This window comes from Siniperca chuatsi, linkage group LG9 (genome assembly GCF_020085105.1).
Source record: "Siniperca chuatsi isolate FFG_IHB_CAS linkage group LG9, ASM2008510v1, whole genome shotgun sequence".
Taxonomy (NCBI): Eukaryota; Metazoa; Chordata; class Actinopteri; order Centrarchiformes; family Sinipercidae; genus Siniperca; species Siniperca chuatsi.
In genome coordinates this window covers 23750654-23771915 of record NC_058050.1, presented here as the reverse complement: position 1 = coordinate 23771915, position 21262 = coordinate 23750654, and the positions used below count along the sequence as shown (strand labels likewise).

General features: G+C 39.0%; 1 protein-coding gene across 1 annotated transcript in view; it reads right to left on the bottom strand.

Annotated features, from left to right (window-relative positions):
- Positions 1–21262, bottom strand: part of bckdhb (branched chain keto acid dehydrogenase E1 subunit beta) — a 60331-nt gene that overhangs the window by 19924 nt on the left and 19145 nt on the right. The window contains exon 8 of the mRNA XM_044207847.1: positions 18741–18851. Within this exon, the coding sequence (XP_044063782.1) occupies positions 18741–18851 (111 nt within the window). The remainder of the gene's footprint in view (positions 1–18740; positions 18852–21262) is intronic.

Below are 21262 nucleotides of genomic sequence, written 5' to 3'. Positions count from 1 at the left end.
CAAAAACAAAATCTGCTGTGCTAGTACTGTATGCACACACACACACACACACACACACACACGCTAAATGATAAGTGACTCCCCGCCTTCCCATATAGTATGCCTCCTCTTCCCTCAGGCCATCCATCAAAATGCGACAGGAAGAGAAAGTTTAGTTATGTGCCGCCACCGAGGAGTCGTCCTTGCCGCTGGATCCGCTGCCTACGCTCCCTCCCGCCGACCCTGTAATTGCGCGGTCACCGCAGGGTCCTAACTCATGCGTGTGATGTGTGTGATCTCACTGACAAATGAGAGTCGGGACGAGGCTTGACTACTCGCTGGCCTTTAAAGTGGCACTCTGCGATTAGCGGAGAGGGGTGAGTGCTCGGCGAACCGGAGGCCCTGTTAAATCACAGCGCTGCGAGGGAAGCAGGGCGGTAGGAAACACAAACATTCACTCACTCTTTCTGTGCCATACAATCACTCGCTCTCTCTCACGACAGAGAAAGGGAAAGTGAGAGAGACAGGGTGAGAGAGCACAAGAATAAAGAGCAGAGGAGAAAGTGTACAACAGCCTCAGCGCTGGGCGGAGGGCCAAGCCATCCTCCAGAGGAGCCAGGACGCCAGAGGAGACCTCAGACAGAAATAACTCCAAACATCCCATAAAGATCCATTAAAACCAATTCATCTCAATTACTCCCTGACACACACACACGCTCTACCTTTCTGCCCTGCAACCACACTGAACCGCCAACTGTGCACAGACACACTAATACTACTGTACACACTCCAACCTGATGACAGCTCTTTGTGAGCATCTCACAGACTGTCACATGTATGAGCAGACAGTAAGGTAGTAAAAATCAATCAATGACTTTTAAAGGCCATAAAATGGTGTATAACTTAACAAAGGGGTGGATGTAACATACCAAATACTTCTTGTAAGGGGGATTTTAGCTCAAGTGAAATTATATAATATTTGGAGTAAATAGACTGAAATTTTTGACTTAGGATGGATACCATGTTAAACACACAAAGTCACTGTGAAGCACCAGCCTACTCTACAGTGACCTTTCTGGTTAGGCCACGCAACTTGTTTATCATTATGATTGACAGGTACTCCACAGGGGATGGACAGAATAACATGAACATACATATGACCAGGGGGGAGGAGTAATGAATTATATTAACTCTCATTACTGTTACAAAGTTGTTTTTTCAAATTAAAAAAATCCGGAATTTTACTTTTAGTTAAGTATTTTTCATCTCAAGTATTGTACTTTGTGACGGAGGCAACTTGAAATGTATCAGAGTAAAAACAAAACCGCAGAGAAGGAGCAATGTTGTGTAGGTACGTTCACTTAGGAACTTCTACCTTCAGTCAGGTGTGTGAGGGCGTTCTGCTGTTTTAGACAATAATCCCTAATTGTGACTGCAGAGCACTCATTCACCGAAAAATGTTTGACAACTTTGAGGAGCACAGTGGGACAGAGAGGTTGAGTGGACAATATTATGCATTGAAAATTAAGGATTAATTCATTTTGCTGTGTCTTTGCTGGCTGCAGTGGAGTTTTTATTGTTTATACATTTCTGTGATGGCTGCCTTGACGATGCTTTATTCTGCTGTCTTCCATAAGAAGTGTCTAGCCTGTTGCACCTGACACGGTGTTCAGACTTTTATTTACTGTCACCCATTTTTCTTTAATGTCTGAGTTTTGTCCTCTTTTCTGGTTAGTGCTGGTAAGTCTACACTGAGGAAGGCGACTGTTCATAAATGGTAATCAGTTGTATTTAAAGGCTGCAAAAAGTGTCTGTGTACAGAAAAGGAATTTATTGTTGATTTGGACATAAGGGACCGGTGGCTCGATGTTGTTCTGCTAATGTATACGTTGATATATTAATACACTTTATTTTGTAGCCTAAAGGTGTTCTTTAATTTGATCATTCTATCATATAACTTTATCATCCTCATAACATGTTTTCTTTACCCAACCACACCTTTTAAAAATGTAACGTTTACAAGTGCGAGTACAATTTAACTGACCTACTTTTATCTATGTACATTTTTACAAAAGTAATTTTACTTTTACTTGAGTAAAATATTCTGGTGCTATTTTTCTATCCCTGCACGTGATGTAATCCATTGCCATAGCTGTACAATAAAAACTACCATTGTGAAGCTTATAGCGCAGTTTTGTGGTGGTCAGTGAAGTCATGTGATAGTGTTGATTTGTCTCTACTAGAGGCAAAATGATTAGTCAACTAAGCAGTTAGACAATTAATTGATTATCAAAACAGTGGCCAATCAATTTTCTTTCAATTGACTTGATTTTCAAGCTAAAATGCCAAACATTCTCTGATTACCATTTCTTCAATGTGAGGATTTGCTGCTTTTCTCATTTCACCATTGTTAATTGAATATTTTTGGGTTTTGTACTGGAAAAAATTTCATTGACTTTTTTTTATGGTTTTCTTATATTTTATAGACTTAATTGAGAAAATAATTTAAATAATCGATTGTAGCTCTAATCTCTATGATCAGTTATTAGACCTGTGGAGTCTATGTTGTTGTACATTTTGTTCTATTAACTATTAAAGTGTGGTTGGCTATGTTCTTGTAACTTTTCCTTTGTGTTTCAAACTTGTGTGACAACACAAACCCCCTGCTGCAGCACGTCACAAACCTCCACAACAGGAAGCTTGTTTAATGCATCCCAGTACCCGTGACATTCCTACGGGAGCACAGGGACATCACAGAGGCGACTGCATCTGGCTCCCATCAATACTGTGCAAAATTAGGTTTTGGAAAAAAATCATCCATATCCCAAATCTATTGTCTCTTTTACAAACAGTGACTAACCCATTTTGTTGTTTAGAAGTCAATGTGACAGATTTCTTTAACATCATTTGTTATTGTGCATATACAATGTGTTATGAATATCTATGTATTGTTTTTTTCCAAAATTTGGTGACAAATCCTGAGTGTAAAGGCATACATATCTGCATATCAGCACATAACTTCAGCAAAGAATGCCAGAGACATACAGTGGTTCAGATGAGTCAGAGCATTCTTAACTGCAGTTTCAAAAGGCCAAATCTTAGACTTTATCATTGACCAGTACAACACAGTGATGGTTCAAACTAAACTCAATCAATAAAAGCTTTCACATTCAAAGTCAGTCAATCTTTCCTTGGAAAAATCCTCTTTTCAGACAGTGATGTTTTCATTGGCAGCAACAAAGATTTGTTGAATGGACAGTATGGGTACTATGAATGATCAGTGATGTCTTAAATCGCACAGTACACAACCAATACTATGTGGGCTGGTTGAAAAAGGGGGGAAAACATCTTGTATCCAGGTTCGTAGGCTACACAGGGACCTGATGTACTCCAGTCAATAGCGCAGAGGTTGACAGCGCATCTCCTAGCAACACCGGATCTAAAATGTCAGTCACCAGATACCATGGGACACCCACCCAGAGGCCTTAAGTTTAGGCACTGTTTACACGAATATGTCCAAAAACTATTTTTTCCTTTTTTGAAAAATGGAAAAATGTGCTTTAACTTTAAGAAAACTCTAACTTCAGCAACTTCAGTATAAAAGACATCAGTGCTGGCCAAACTGTGAACTCTGTGAAGTGCAGTCAAAAAAGTTGTCAAAAGCCAGTGAAAGTTCAAAAACAATAAATGGAAAGTCAAGAAAAACATGACAATAATTAAGAGTTTAATTCAATGTTAACAAATCCCAATTATGTTTGAAAGGGAATTTCAAAATACTGCAAGAAAGAATTGCATAACACATTAGTAAATGTGTTTTCTATTAATCTTAAGAACTGTTTTAAAAAGAAAAACAAAAAAACTGATGATTTTTATTATAATTTTTTAAAAATACTTTTTGGTTTGGTTTCAGTTTCTGGAACTGATTTCATGATTTATAAATGACTTTTAAAGGACTTGGAGAATTCCTGGGCAACAGACTATCTGGTGGTGTGTGTTGTATCTGAGCGGACCTCTTGGATGTCTCTGTGTCCATGTGACTTCACAAACTCTGCCTTTTCCACTCAGTCCTGCTATCGGCCTACAGGCTGACCTCGATGATCTCAATCTGCCCACACCTCTGGCCAAGGCTCCGTAGCTAAACCGTGCTCTCCAGTGGAAAACTGACGACCTGGCCCAAACAAGTAACAACCAGTCCAATCTAAAGTGCCTTTTGGTTTTAGAGGGCTCGTTACATAACAAAAATTGTCACTGCCATCATCATTGTCATTAAGATATGGTATGGTAATGGTGTTTAGCCAGCAATCACTGCGCGAGAGAGGTGAAAGCGAAAAGTGTGATTTCCCCACCTCTTTTTGATTTTTTGCACCCATTTTGAACAGTCTCTGATAATTAATCTCATCCGTATGACCTGTATGGGAGACAGCCTGGGGTGGGTGATTGATCTGTGGTAAACACTGGCTAGTCTGTCTCTTTCAAAAACAACAGCCAACAACCATGGCTAATATTGACAATGCGTCTTTTTTCCTCAGTGTCTATCAGAACTATGAGCCTATATGATTTGTGGATTTGGCCATATTTCTCCAGTGAGTGACACTGGGAAGAATTTGAGAAATCTCCAGTGCCTAGCTGTGGAATGTGAGCACTTGCTACTGCCAGGAGGAAGAATGGAAAAGAAGTCAGTAGCAGACAGTCAAGTGGGGGGTGGGGGATTGGAGGAGACACAGAGGGGAGATTACTATACCTTAAACATTTTTGGTAAACCACAAATGGCCTTCATTAACCACATATTTTGTGATGTACACATCTAATATAGATAAATTACCCAAATGCTGTAAACTGAAGTGCTGGTCAAGGGTTTATTCTTTTTGCACTGTTGCATTACGCCATACTTTTTACCAGCGACACCAGGAGAGAGAACGAGGAGCTGGACCCATCACCGAAAAACAACCATGAGTAATTTTCCACTGATATAACCACCGAGACACTGCTGCAGCAGTACACATGACAGAGTTATGACACACACACACATCGGCCAAAAGGCACGTATGACCCCCCCAGCCCCAAATCCCCCCTCTCCTGACTGTCTCTCTCTTGCCCCACATGTTTTCTTTCTTTCTCTCCACAAAGTCCTGCTGGTTCGGTCCACAGAGCTGAGTGTTAACATTGTAATTACAGATGTGGGCTACAATAATAAGAATGCAGGGAGTGGGGCCCAGACCTCTGGCCATTTTCTTCTACTTTGATTGTTTCCAGTGTGTGTGTGTGTGTATGTGTGACAGTGGGCCAAAAATATTAGGAGTGTTGTGGTGTGCGAGTGATCAGATACTGGCTGAGACCCCTCAACTGAAAGGGAAACGCAGGCATGAGTGCGGCCCGTCTGTGTGCTAATCGCTAGCAGGCTGCATGCCTACCCCATCTCTGGCTGGGCTCCAGACTACAGAATCAGATAAAAGGCAGAGTCTGCTCACCACTGCGCTGGGTGTCAATTCTGGCCAGGTCTCACCAAGGCACAGGCAAAATCTACAATGTGAATATAAATAATATGTGGGTTCACAATAATATTCCACAAAATTTTTGTTTCAACAAAAATCCATTTTAGAAACTCCCACCAATTGATATAACAAAACTGATCGAATGTACAGCCAGTTCATCAAAGGTTTTATATCTGCAGCCAGTGTCTGGTATGTTTTTCCTGGGAACAGTCCTCTGGCACACACCAGGGGTTCCCATCCTTTTAAAAAATCATTTTCCTGCACATTTCCAACATCCTAGAGACAAATAATGTTCTCTATGTGGAATTCTTATTTGCTGAATTTACAAACATTTGACATGTTAATAGCTAACTTTGAGAAAAGTTGTTAGATGCTAAGACATTATGGCTAATGGGTACCTTGAGATCTTAGACACGCACATAAGCGTGTTTGCGGATGGTTAGTGCTTAACTTAATGACACTACTTTACTTATTCTTTCTTCTATTACCTTCTCACATATTATTCTCTAAAATATATTCAGACACTGGAACAATAATATAGCTATGCTAAAAAAATCAGAAGAGTAACATCACTGCATATGAAAAGGCTAAATTGGCACAATAAATTATACAATTATACAGAGGTATAGTATATCCATCCTTACACTTCTCATTTCAAGTGTCTCATATCCAGATAATATCCAAATGAGATTTAAGACACTTTCTGTTGGCCAGATCACAAATCCGATTGCAATCTGTCTTTGTTCTCCTGGGCTACATGCAAATCAGGATCAGCCCTCCTCCAGTCCAGAAGGAGGTGGTAATGCACTTGAAGCTGTTTGGTAACTGCCAAAAACAAAGAACTTCCGCACTTAGCAGTTTAGTTACAACTATAACAGTTTAGCTAGCGTTAACTAACAACTATCCATCAGCTAACAAAAACAAATGAACAAATCTTTTTATGAACTAAGAGCGAGACAGAAGTTTTATCGCCTTCTAGGGCTCAAACTCAAGCTGCTCCCTGACACATACAGATCATTCAGTGGTTGAACTGATCAGGGGGATCAGATCAAAGCTACAGCAGCTTGGTGCACCTTGTATTTGATCGTATGTGCAGAAATAGCTGGAGCCGTTTTTCTTTGTTGCTTTAATGAGACATGAGAACAGCAGCTAATTTCAGTGTAATCAATGAAAAAAACAAACATCGGACAGTGAGTGGATATTTCCACAGACTGCTTGCTGACACAGTTACACTATGGGAGTAAAGGTTACGTATGCGTCTTGGAGAGACGGATGCTTACACCTTTTCAACATCTGGCTAGAATGCGTCTCACTCTACTGTTGGATTTCAATCTGTCTTGAATGCTTCTTGGATGCAATGACGCTTAGCATTTTTGAGATCAGAGAGCTATCCGATCCACCTAAGACGCATGAAGTAAGTGTAAATGGGGTCTTTGATGTACCTCCACAGTAGTATCAGATGGGCTCAAGTACCCCTTCAACGACACCCACCATGACGTTCCAAATGGGTTCTTCTGAATGGATTTTATTTTATTTATTTAATACCATTAATAACATAAAAGTGAATATTGTAACAATTAATTTTTCATGCAGGACATGGGAATCCTGAAATTGTTGATGTTTATGCTTTGTCTCCTTTTTTCTCCCCAGTAGATTTGGTCAAGACTATCACTACTTTCCACACATTTCAACCATTTCTCCGTTACTTTGGTTTACTTGCTAACTAGTTTAATATACTCTCACAGCACAGCATGCAGTGTTTAGTTGTTGCAACTGACTCAGATTGGTGAGAGCCATTTTCTGTGTAGTCGGCACGTCGTAGCTGGTAGTTTATTGGTCATTATGACAAGAAACACATTGAAAAACAGCCTCACACCATATATACATTTCTTTTTACCAAATCATAATTTCAGTTTTTTTTTTTAATTAGCTGAGAGACACCACAATCTATCTACATACCCACTGGCAACTGCAGAAGTACCCCTGATTGGAAAACACTGCTCTAAAGATCCATCTTCCTATCATTCATTTCTGTAATTTCAGAGCAACTATTACAGAAACATAGTAGTAGAGTCTTAATAGTAGTCTTAATATTAATATAAAATTATTTAATTTTTTTCTGCAACAACTACAGAAGCTTAAAAAACAGGAAAAAAATGCAAATCTAAGCTTAAGTTTGGTGCTATTACTATGGGTAAGAGAAGAAAAAAAAGGCAAAATTATGAATTATGTCCTTGGCCTTTTTTCATATTATGGATTCAAATGTAACATTAAAAAGAAAAACCCTTAACTGCAATGTTATCTAACTAGTCTTATCTAATTAGCAACCATTAAATGTTTTATGGTTCATTCTTTTATAGATTCACATTAAAGCAATGATTTTTTTTTTTTATTATTTGTATGTTTTTATTGCTTAAATATTACTTTTTGTTGTTCTTGGTAGGAATGGTCTATCATGCTATCATATTCATCAGTTATTGCAAGAAAAAAACATCTAAATAAAATTTTAAAAAGTAAATTAAATTAAAAAAAAAGTATCAGAAACTCATATGGTTACAATTTCACAACTTTATGTCCCATTACTACTGTCCAGAGAGTTGTGCAGCATTTTTTCCCCCTCTAGCCTTGCTCTTATTTGAATAACACTAGTCTAAAATGCAGTGGAAACAAGCCCTTCTTGATAATAGCACGGGTCTTAAACACAGCAGAAATAGGCAGGTCCTGGGCAATCATCTGGAGGACACCTGTTGGTAGCCATGATTTGCTCTTTTACATTATTATTATAATCCTAACGACCAGCTCAGGGCTCATCTTTCTAGTGAAATGAAGCAAAAAGGATTGGCCATCTTTTCTACTGTATGTTCTGCAGTTTGCTTTCATGGAAATGCAAAGCTCAGTGGCTGGAACAAGGATGAGAAGTGATATCGCTGGGTTCAGATTATGTCACGAGACGTGGCCATATCTCAACTGAAGAGGAAAGGTGTATCTCTACTGGTGGGGTACATCAGTGTGGTGTGCCATGTTCACATGCAACAGGCAAAATAGGATCAAGAAATCGTGCTCTGAACCAGCAGACTTGAATTTCCATGTGGCCGTTCAGAAACCTGGCTTCATTGGACAGGCTCCACACATTTTCATAACTCAACATGATTGTGGCTGAAACACAAGGATAATGAGGCTGCTAGCTATGAGCGGTAGATGTCAAAGCAGACTTCTTAAGTGGTGGGATAGGGAAAGTATCCAGTCCTTGTAAAATATAAAATTGTCACTTTTCTCTGGCTCCTGCACAATCAAAAATTTTTAAAAAGCAGTTTATTTTTTCCACTGACCACCTGACAAAGAATTAATGCTTCAAGTTATGGAATCGTTAATAAGCTGACATCATCATCATTTACTCTGTAACTGAACTCCAGGTCTCTTCTGAACGGAGCAGAACTCTTTATTATGGAGTTATTAAAAACTCAACTGCCAGATGTGGCAGAGGGAAATGTAAAAACCCCTGGCAGATTCTTGCCATAAGGAAAACTGATCATTAAACTGAAAGCTCACTTAACCACAATAATTCTGACACTCAAACATTTTGATATTAGATCAAATTTTCCAAAACATGTTCAGAAGAGGTTGAGAAGAATGGGGTTTGGTATAAGACTCTGCATTGATATTGGTTGTTTGGTTTTCCCACTGAAAGCAACAGCCAGACTACTTTATTAGTCATAAATTTTAAAATTATGGTTTAAATGTTTAAAGCAAAGAAAGTGCTTCAGAGTCTGTTTTTTATTCATTATCAAAAGACTGTTTCCATCTGAGGAAGCCGGGATCAGTTTTGCATATATATATATAGACAATCAAATATATATAAATATAGTTTTAAAGTATCAACTTTTTCATGATTATGTTCCATATTAATGTGTGGTAACATTTTTGGAATATTTTCCATCAGTCCATGGTGCACTTCTCTGCTAAAGTCTCTTCATGGCAACTTCAAATGACAGATCATTCACCCCATATAATTATGGTAGGTGGTATTAAAAACAATAACAACCACAGCCGTCAAGACGAGAACAACATGTTGAACTTGACAATGAGCAGAAAAAACTGGTGGCTGCCTGAGTCCATTTGCTTTCATGTCTTTTTCCATCTCAGTGCATGACAAACAAACATTTCTGAGTGTACCGTGTCCTGCCTGTCTCACGCCTGCTTCCATATACTGTATTTACCTGCCGTTTTTGGCTTGGGACGCACATTACAGCTTGAAACCATTAAGAGAGAGTGAGGCGGTAAGCAGAGCCTTGATAAGGAGGTTTTATCTGTACAGTGAGTAAACAGACGCCAGAGCACTCAGAACATGCAGACATTGCAACCTGCATCACTTCCAAGAATCAGAATAGATGCTGCTGCACATTCCTCCTTCAGCACCCGCACTTGTGCACTGCAAGTCCTTAAGTGACTCCTCCTGCATGTGTTTTTTAGGGTTGAACAGGTTCAGCCAAATTGGTTGCATCACTACGAGGACTGAGATCCAGGCAGCGCTGCAGTCACAGAGACCTCAGCTGGAGCTCGGGCCAAGAGACACATCTATTGAGGAAGGGAGTTTACACACATTTAAGAGAAGACAAAGAGCTGAAGAAAACTGTTACCAGGCACACCAGGGACCTACAGGCCACCTCAAGTCTTGATAGCACAGCATCACAATTGGCACTGCTCCCAAATATTCACATGGTAGTTGGTTCCGCAAATCAAGATCCTAATTTCAAAAATGTAATGACAAGCACTTTGGCGTGATTTTATACAGCATGTTTGATGAGATCAAAAAACTGCTTTGACATTTCATAATTCTGACAGGTTTGAACTACAGCTGCAACTCACAGGTAAAGCAGCTGTTCTTTAAAACCTTAGGCTTTGTAATTCCTTGTTGGCTATATGCATTATCTTAAACTATTATGAATACAGTGTGAATAATATGATGTTTCTGCCCCTAAAGTAGCTAATTCAAATTTACTGTCCTCATGGAACTTAAGTTTCTCGTTGTGTTTGCAGACCACATGTTCATTGCTGTGCTATGGTGTAGGGATAAGTGCTAGAAGTCATGTAACCACAGTGTTCCTAACACACAGCTGGTCTGTGAGGAGACGCTCACTGTTGTCACCAATAGTATGTAACTGAAAATGGATCCAATTGTACAGCGATTTAAATGCATGAATACTCATTTTTCAACCCATCTTCTTTGCATGAAAAGTTTTCATGAAAGGTCTAGGTACCTAAAATTCTGCACAGTGGGTCTTCCTGACTGCCTTTACTTACCTTTGCCAGACAGATGCATGCTGGGTAAACAAGGTCACACACTAAGTATACAGTTGGACAGCAGAGATATGAATTATGCTCGACACGACACACAAGAATTCAAGCTGACCACAGCCAGTGTTCATGAAGGAGCAAACTACAACAGTTTACATCCACCTTTTAAGCCCACAGAGGGTCAGCGTTTAATGCTCAAAAGACAGATTTTGGATGGAGTATGACTCCAGCTCTTTTATAGGATCAGATGGGACTTGCAAACTCACAGGCTAGCACAGACTTACTTAGAGGACATGCCCAGACTAACTGTGGTTGAAATGAACAAAAATCTGTGGGATGAGACAATAATACTAAGAGAGCGAGAAAGGCAGAGATAATAGGGAGACAAGCAGAAAAATGACAGACTTAGTTTTGTGCTCAGCGAGTAACTAAGAAATACCAACACAACAGTGGCTATAAAAATATCTATTTTTCCACAAGATATTACCACTCATCTTGTGCAGTTACCCTTTAGTAAAAGTATTAGTGATGTAAAGTTGACTGTTTGAGAAGGAAAAAGAAGGAAGAAAAGTATGCTTTCAACTCTATTGTGAGGTTGGTGTACAATAATGCACAAATGCGTAGCTCACTTTAAGCACTGGAAAACGCTGATCAGGAGTGATTAGGGCTATAACCTTTTATTCGAAATAGATTCAAGCCCTTGCCAAACGAGTTCACACAATGATTGCTTTGGTTTTGATTTGATTTGATTTGGTTTGCCAGAGCGGAAGCGGGGAGCAATCCAGAGCCATGGAGAAAGCTCCGCGATCCGCCATTGCTGTAAAAAAAACAAAACAAAAACAAAAACAAGGTCCATTGGAGAGAATGCTTATTATTGTGAATATTTATTTTGTTTATTATGATTGTATAGTTTGAGTTAATATGCTTTGGCAATGTTGTATTGTATGCAGTCATGCTAATAAGGGCACTGAAACTGAACAGAGTTGACGCAACTCTCCCTCTACATGGCTCTGGAGTAACCGTAGTGACGGAGTAGGCTACAGCAACTGGGAGTAAACGCTAAGAAGCTCAGAGAAAAGTTTCCAATGCTCCAGATAAAAAAGAAAATCAGCGTTCAGGATTATTGTCAAAACTTGACAGCGATTGATGGCGAGGACAAACACGGATAACCTTTGGTGTAGCTTTAACTTTTCTGGTTGGAGAGTGCTGAGAGAAAGGATTGAAGGCAGACACAGATGTCACGTTACTGCTCTTGGACAGGTTGGTAAAATATCTGGAGTAGGTTATGTAAATGTTACATTTACTCTACCTAAATAATGGATTACTGTCTTGGAACTGTGGACATTTCTCTGTATTTTTGTAACTATTTCTGAACACGAGCCTGGGGCGAGCTCACTATAGGCATACATCATAAGCAGGCGTCGACAGTGTTTGTGTAATTACTCTCACTGCCAGAAGGGTTAGACAAAAGTTCCACACTCCAGCTTTAAACTATTACATGCCCTGTTGACCCATCAGTAAACTAAGCTAATGAATACAAAAAATGGCACTAGTGAGCAAAGCTGCACTGACCGGATAATCAGGATACCGAAGCATCTGATAAGCGTGTATGGAAGTATTTTGGGTTCAGCTGCTTTACTCTACAATCCAACAAATCTGAGGACTCACCTGCTAGCTTTCCATCCAAGTGAGGCAGCAGAGGCACCAGAAACGAGAGGAGCAATGTCAACTGTACAACCTCGTCTGACTACCTACTTTTCGCTGCACTCATCCACAGGACCCTTGCCAGAAGCAAGCATTAAAAAAGCATTACCATATGCTGCATTAAAATTCAAATCACATGTTCGTTCGAATTCGTTCCAACTTGACTTCAGTCTAATTCTGGTAAAATAGAAAATGCATAATTTGACATCACATGATATACTTTTATTGGTGACAAACACACAAGGACGTTGGTGCCTTTTTGTGAGGCTTTCCTATGCATTGCAACTTCATCTTGGCCAAATCAGCCAACTGATGCCAGTCTTGGACAGGCGTGTTTAGAAGGGCAGATGTGCTTGATGATGAACAGAGCAGTAACATAGTCGAGAAGTTACAATAAGTGGAGTACCATTGTGGGGAAGAAAGGAGGCCCTTTGTTGAGGGTTCCCGGGTGGACGAGCTGCTGCCCAACAGGACTTGTGTGTGGTGCTGTGGGAGTGCCACCTCCAGTCATGGTTAAAGAACCAATAACTGTATTACGGATGGGCCCTGGGGAGCCTCACTGGCCAGATGTGGAATCTGGAAAACCTGAGAATGAGGCTGAATCACCAACGATGGACTAATACAATAATAGGAGCAGAGATTATTTCTATACTGCTGACTGGCCGACTCAAAGCCAAGTCAAACAAATGTAGATTTATGTAACAACGGACAGAAATGTTGGCTAACTGGCCATCTGAACAACAATAAAAACCATTAGGCGATAATGAGTGAAGCTGACCGCTCAGTGAGGAGTCAAAAAGCTCTTACGGAGCATGGGCTCTAAACATGAGCATCACAACACACACAACTATATCTCCACACGTACTCTGACCAAGCACGACAGAGAGACTTTCCACAGCATATCATCTGAGCCATTGGTCTGGCAGAGGTAAACCAGCCATTTTGTTTATCCCTTAAAGAACAACTATTACATTTACTGGACCGCTCTAGACATAGGACAAAATAAAATGCACTCATTTTTTCTCTACTTTTACAACAATTTCTGCCCATGAGTCCCTTTGTCAACGAGAGGGTTGAATATATTTAGATCCAAGTATAGCTGGTGGCTGCCAGGATGGATCCCTCAGGAAACAGAGAGATGGCATGTTCCTCCAGAGTGCTGCCTTAATGATCTCTCATGCTGAAAGACACATAATTTATTTTATACATCCACGCTCAAAAACAACATGCGGGCTACATATAAATCAGCTCGCCACACAACACACACACACACGTGTACACATCCTTGACTGAAAGATATGCGAGGTAAATGTGACTCACAGGAAATTTTAATTGGCTGCCAGGAGCCGGATGTGTGTCTGCGGCCTATCTCACTGTCTGCACCCTCACCGCATCTGACGGCCAGTTAATAAGCGGTACAAAAGGCTGCTTTACAGAGATGTGTGTATACCGGAAAAGCTGGACACCAGGTGTACAATCTTTTGAATTAAGAAGTTGACACAATGTCTTGGTTACTCCCTCTCTAAAGCTAAGAATAGCGCTGGTCCCAAGAATCTATTCATCAGAGGATAACAACCTTTGCAAAAGGCTCCGCCAACTCTTAACCATTTATTTACTAAGCCAAAACCTGTCAACTGTCAACTATTGTGAGGTTGTTACACTACACCAGGCCTCAGGACTACACAATGATATGATTTGCAGTGATGAAAATATAATCTAGGCTCCTGCCAGTACTTTGTTATTATGGTCTCGTATCATCATTTATGAGAAAAGGCATATCCCATGTTGAACTACTACATGTTCAAGAACATTAAACAATTAAATTCATACGTGCTGACAACTGATGTCTTTCCATAACATGTAAACTCTGTAGGGCTGAAGCGATTAGTCAATTAATTCATTTAGTCAGTCGACAGAAAATTAGTTGTTAACAATTTTGGTAATCAATAAATTGTTTCAGTAATTTACAGAGGACAAATGCTAATATTCACTAGGGATGGGTACGAGTAACAGATTAATTAATTACTAATCGGACACATACCTGATTGATCTTTTTTTCCCCCTATTCGATCTTTTTTCCTTTAGTATATGGATTGTGAGCATGCGCACACGTATGGAAAAAACACTGTGCCGCATTGAAATCACGTTTGAAAAAGCAAGGGTTGTATTATAGATAGATATTATTTTTGAATGCAAAGACTGTCTCCTACAGAGAGTATTGCATTTTGGGTTGTTTATAGCCTTAATGTTGCTAAGCTAGCACGTGTCTACAAGTTCATTTACAGTGTGTCTGTTAGAGTTAGTCAGCCCTAAAAGGTTTCGTTAGCGCATGTTGCTGCCACAGAGGAAATATATTGATGACAAGTGAAAACCAGTTGAAAGCATCTCCATATGTCTTGACTCCAGAAACACAACTGGGGACCGAATCGTCTGTCACACTGCCAATAGTTACCTAACTGCTGAAGAAATTAATTTTGACCTCTTTCGAGGGCCTGACAGGAGACTGTGAGTATGTGACTGATAGACAAGCTACACAAATGTAAGTCCTGCTTTAATGGTATTATATGTTTTACTTTGCGCCAACGTGCATGCTGCCTGTTGCCGTTGCTCCGTCTTGTCGTCTTACTTTATCCAACTTTTAGCTTTCCTTTTTCTTTAAAACGTGAGTAACTTTTGTGTAAGTGTAATTTAAACTACTAATTCTCATATGCCATTGTTGTGGCTGTTTACAGCCCCCCCCCTGCTAAACCAGCATCGGCGTGCAACAACATTCACACCGCCATAGCACAACCATACTCAAAACCCGAATGCACTCATATTATTCTCAGGTGACTTCAAAAATGTCAGTGTTTCAAAAACACTGACTAATTTCACCCAGTATGTGAGTTGTCCTACTAGAGAGGAGAGGACACTGGACCTGCTGTATGCATTAAGGATGCATACAGCAGGTAGCAGGCAGCAGGTTGAGGGTAGCGGACGCTAACAGGCTCAACAAACTGATTCATAAGGCCAGTGACATTGTGGGGGTGGAGCTGGACTCTCTGGCGGTGGTGTCAGAGAGGAGGATGTGGGCCAAACTACATGCCGTGTGGCATGTGTCTCCCACACACTCCATGACGTGCTGGTCAAACAAAGGAGTACCTTCAGCAAAAGATCCCCCCAAAATGCACCACAGAGCGCCACAGGAAGTCATTCCTGCCTGTGGCCATCAAACTCTTTAACTCATCCCTAACATCACTGCAATACTTCCTATTGTGCAATATTCTCTGTTTTCAGTTTAATATTCCCTATTTATTGATATTTATCCATACTTATATTACTGCTGTGCAATATCCACTGTCTGATAATCTGGTTAATCTGCTACACTTAACTTGACAGTACTTATTATTGCACTATTTCTTATTACTTATATTATTACATTGTATTATACCGTACTATACTTATCTACCTGTAAATCCACTTTTGTACTATTTTAGCTTTTATACTTTATATCAACTTTGTACTTAATTTACCTTAGCTGTATTATAGCGTATTATATTTTGATTTGCTTCGTACTTCTATTCCTGTGTGCACTGACACGATAGTGAGCAGCTGTAAGGTATTTCTGATTCTGAGTCTGACTTTTACATCTTATTATCAGGCAGAATCAACATCCATAACATTCACTTTTTCCTGCTTCTGTGACAATTTGCTGACTTATCTGTTTTGCATAATTGAAAATATTTTTTTAATTTTTGAACTGCTGGTCGATGCGACTTTTTCACAATTTTCTGACATTTTTTAGACTAAACAATTTATTGATCATCATTAAATTAAATGACAGATTAATCTGTAATGAAAATAATGTGCTGTATATAGATAGTCCACTTAAATTAGTTCTGCATGGGTGGATTACTGTGTAACGAAACTCTTAATATCTGAGCATCAGCAGAGCTGCAGCCACAGAACCATCTAGATGTCATGCCAGCCCAGAGCAGCTGCGCAGCACCCAGTAGTTCTACCACCACTGTGCGGGGTTATTGAGGACACAAAGGGCTGTGTTTCTCATTTTATGCATTTGTGTCCATTCTCTTCATTGTTGCAGTAAAGTCAGCATTAACCTTCAGGGAGTATGTTTTTGTCCAATGGATTTTTAGGAAATTTCTATTAACAAACAATCATTTTGCAATAATATAAAAACAGCGAAAATCAGCTAATCCTCACATTTGAGAAGCTGGAAGCAGAGACATACAACTAATTATCAACAGTATATTGTGATGAACATCAACTAATTGCTTCAGATCTAACTCATTTCATCATATGTTAAATATGTATACACAAACCCTTCTTATGCAAGTCAGAATGCATCTGTAACCTATGTAGATGAATTCTAAAGAGGTGGCAACACAGGCAAAGGTCATGCCAAGTGCTGCAAATAAACAATGGCAGACAGGTCTACCTTTGGACACTAGAGATTATCTCAGCGTTAGGCCTTCAGCACCTTTTAGGCATCAAAGGAACAGGACAAGATATTGTATTGATGCTCTCAAACCAGTGCTGATTCCACCACCTTTTGTTTGTGTTAACAAGTCTAAGGTAAGCTAAACAGCACCATAGCACTCACATTTGTTTTCATTCTGACTAATGCACATCTGGATATTTGCCTATGCGCTTCAGATTAATTAAAAGATAAAATAAAAGGCCTTAATGTGTATTACTACGCTTTAGTCTGGGTGATAAGAATCATGATTTAGCCCAGAATTAATTCTGCACCTTCACTGAGATTTGATAATAAATTGATTAAAGAGGCTCTTTCTGTGCTCAGCCAGCAGAACACGCTAGAAAAAAAGGGTCTCGATGGAGAAAGAAAAAAACACTCAAGGGATACCAGTGTATCAGTGTAATGCAACAGTGACTTAACCGCCAAATATGGAAGAGGGAACAGGATCTGTGTGTGTCTTTGTGTGTGTGTGTGTATTTGGGGGTTGTGGGGAAATTGGATAATGGGTTTTTATTATCGACAGACATTAAAGAGGGCATTTGGTTGGAGGAAATAACAAGGAGAGATGTTGTTGAAAAGCCTGAGGTGGCAGTCCTGGCATCAGGCCCACTAAGCAGCACGTAAACACTTTATTAAATTTTATGGTAGTTGTTTTAATGGGGCACTACTAAAAAAAACCCACATTCACTTGAGGTCCCCTCTTTAAACAAACAAACAAACAAACAAACAAACAATCTGTAACCGACTACTACTCACTTCGAGTTGCAAGTCCTTCAGTGCCAGCACAATACTACAGTCTGTGCCATCAGTTTCAATTTACTCCCTATTTAATTACTACTCTCCTACCACAATTTCATCCTGTGCCTTAACTGTTGGTTATAAGATTTGCTTGGCAGCAGGAGCAGCATGGTGCTTACTGACAAAGCTGTATGTTTCTCCAGTGAAGCATGGAAATTGGACAATAAATATGCAAAATTAAAATATATCTGGTGACACAAGAAGACAGCATGTGACATATTCGAGGGCCACTGAAAAAGTAGTGTCCTGAGAGGGGAGAGGATGCATATACACTGTGAAGCTCCTTGGTTTTGATTTCTAAAGAGCTTTTCAAAACATCAGACTCTCTCCTGCTGGTGTTCTGGTGGTTTAGTCTACTGACACTTGCCAATGGTGCCCAGGAAAGAATCTTACTATGCCAGTCTTCCCCAAACTGTCCTGTGCTGTGCTTCTTCCCCCATTTCAAAACAAAATACAGATGAAATACCCACTGGAAAGCAACTACTTTCTCAAAGGCCTCCCAAATAAAATATTTTGTTTTTGCCATAGCCTGCATAAGGCTGAGGCAAAATAAACTAGTAGTTGAGTCTTACCAGCTATGGAAGGAATCCTGTTTATCAAGCACCAAAGAGAACCACACAGTCCAGAGGAACATTGCCTCTGCACCACAACAAACACATCGACAGTAGGAGGATGATTCCAATGAACAACAGCTCTTCAATGACAAGCTTATAGATCTGAATGATCTATGGAAGTTTAATTACTGGGGAATGCATAACATGGCTACACAGTCTGTAACTAAAGATGTAAGTAGAGATAAACAGTAAATAGACCATGATACAAAAATAATTTTAGAATACTGGTTAATAGGCACCAGAAAGAAACGCCACAAAAATAAATAAATAACTGTTTCTCAACAGAAAATGAGTGTAAGAATTTTCTTTTACTTGATGCTGTTCACAGTTTCGAGATGCATTTTTGCTCAGGCTGCTGTGCGTGTGTGTCTCTGTTACCTTACAAACAGTTTCAACATCCCAGGGCAGTATGGTCTGTAGATCGATGAGCTCACAGGACACTCCCAGTTTCTCTTGAGCCATATTGGCTACCTCCCTCAACACATGGATCTAAATGGAAAAAGAAAACGAAGGAATGCCCTTAAATCTAATGAGTTAATGCAGTTTGAATACCTGCTACATTTGTTGTGCATTAGATGTGTTTCAATTCTAATAGGCTTACACCAAATAAAGGTGATTGACAATTTAAATTTTCATATTATCTCTAGATGCTGCAAATTTGCAATATTTATTAGAATACAAGCAGCAATACAATGCCAAAGCTGTTGCAAAATGCCCAAAAAAACAAACAAATGTTATCAATTTACTCCCGACACCATATGACTAAACATGCCCAATGTTCAGTGTAAAAAAATATTTAAAAAAAATTCGTGCATCTACTGCGCACTTTTCAAAAAGTTTTCATACCAAATGTACACCAGTATCTAAAATGACATCTGGCATATGGCCATCATGGATCTGTAAAGACTGTGTTAATCTGTTTCCTCTCTACATACTTGACGATGATGAGCTTTCCTCCTACCTGTCAGACAGTTATGACTCAAAGCACATAGCCATTGATAATTCACCTTATATATCTTCCTTTAGGCAATATTATTAGGAAACACTCCATAAACTTTCATTGCTAAGGGCCACCCTTAGCAGCAACAACTGCAATCAAGCGTTTGTGATAACTTGCAATGAGTCTTTTACAGCGCTGTGGAGGAATTTTGACCCACTCATCTTTGCAGAATTGTTGTAATTCAGCCACATTGGAGGGTTTTCGAGCATGAACTGCCTTTTTAAGGTCATGCCACAGCATCTCAATAGGATTCAGGTCAGGACTTTGACTAGGCCACTCCAAAGTCTTCATTTTGGCCCAACCAGTTATTAGGTTTAGGGGGCAATCACTTTTTCACACAGAGCCATGTAGGTTTGGATTTTGTTTTCCCTTAATAATAACAACCTTAATTTAAAAACTGCATTTTGTGTTTACTTGTCTTATCTTTGATTAATATTTAAATTTGAGTGATTCCCTGTCTCCAGCGTTCTCCTGTCTCCCCCCTTTTTAGAGGTGAAAATCACTTAACTGAAGATTTTTTTGAATAATTTCTATGCAAATAATTTTTATCCAACCACCAATAAACAAACAAGGGTGACAGATATATCTGCAACTTTAAATTATAATATACTGACAAATTCCATTCAGAATATGTCAAAATCAGGAATACCAAACACAGATATTTCAGATCACTTTCCAATCTTTCAACTTACCATGATTGATGGAAATAAGACAAGTATTTGACAATACTCATTAATGAAGTAAACACTGGTCTTCTTGCATATTCAAAATGGTTTCAGACCATTTTGCCAATAAATGTGAAAAAAAAATCTAAATTCAGATTACCCTCCCCTTACAAGCATGTAGGAGAAACTACAGTGGCCGCGAAACTCACAAAAAACACCAATGGCCCTATCTAGAGCCAGTTTTTGGTTTGTCAGTTATGGGCTATTGTAGAAACATTGTGAACTCTGTGGAAGGGGTCCCGCTCCCTCAGTAAATAAAAACAGCTTATTCTAAGGTAATGAAAACACAACAATTCTTATTTTCAGGCAATTATACACTAATGAAAACATAAATATAAATATTATATTCCATTTCTGCCAATAGCTCCTCCTAAATGTTACACACTGGAACTTTAATTGATAATTGATTGAAACTCATTTGGAAAGATCATATTAATTTTGTTTGCAACAAGGTTACAAAATTAGAAGAATTAGTGCTTTCTTTTTACCGTTATTTATAGCAGCCTAATTTACAAAAATATGATAAGTACTTGGGATTATCCATGCCCATATCTATAGCCAGAATCTAGAAATAAATAATTTTATTTAGTTTTCAACATAATGCTGTTTTTCCTTAAACAGCTAATCATAATAGACAATGTGATTGACTTTTATTTTGCATTGTTATATATATAAAAGTTTGCTTTGGATTTGGTGCTTCGACAAGACAAAAGCTTATTCCTCACCCCAATGTGTAATTTATAAGAATGTATTATATAAAACATAAATGTCATTTTAAATGTGAAAAGGTACATAAATCTAAACTCAGTGTTGAAACTGATATTTTGTAACATTATATTCACAAGAGCTACTTTTTAAGTGCTATGTTGGAGTGCAGGAGGTAAAAAAGTAATTTAATAATAACAATAATAACAATAATAAAGCATTGCTTTTTATTATACTTTCTGCTAAGGGACGCACAGACTCTCACAGATCAGTGCCTAATAAATAGAAAGTTGAAAACAGATATATAAAACATGGCGTGCAAGTTATTCCCATTAATTCATCATTTGTGTAATGAAGTACTTGAGTTCATTGAGTCCATGTTTACTGGCAGGCATTGTTGGCTGCTTCTAAATAAAAATTTCTGTGATAAATCTGAATCATCACAACTAGAAGAGCTGTCAACAGTCAAG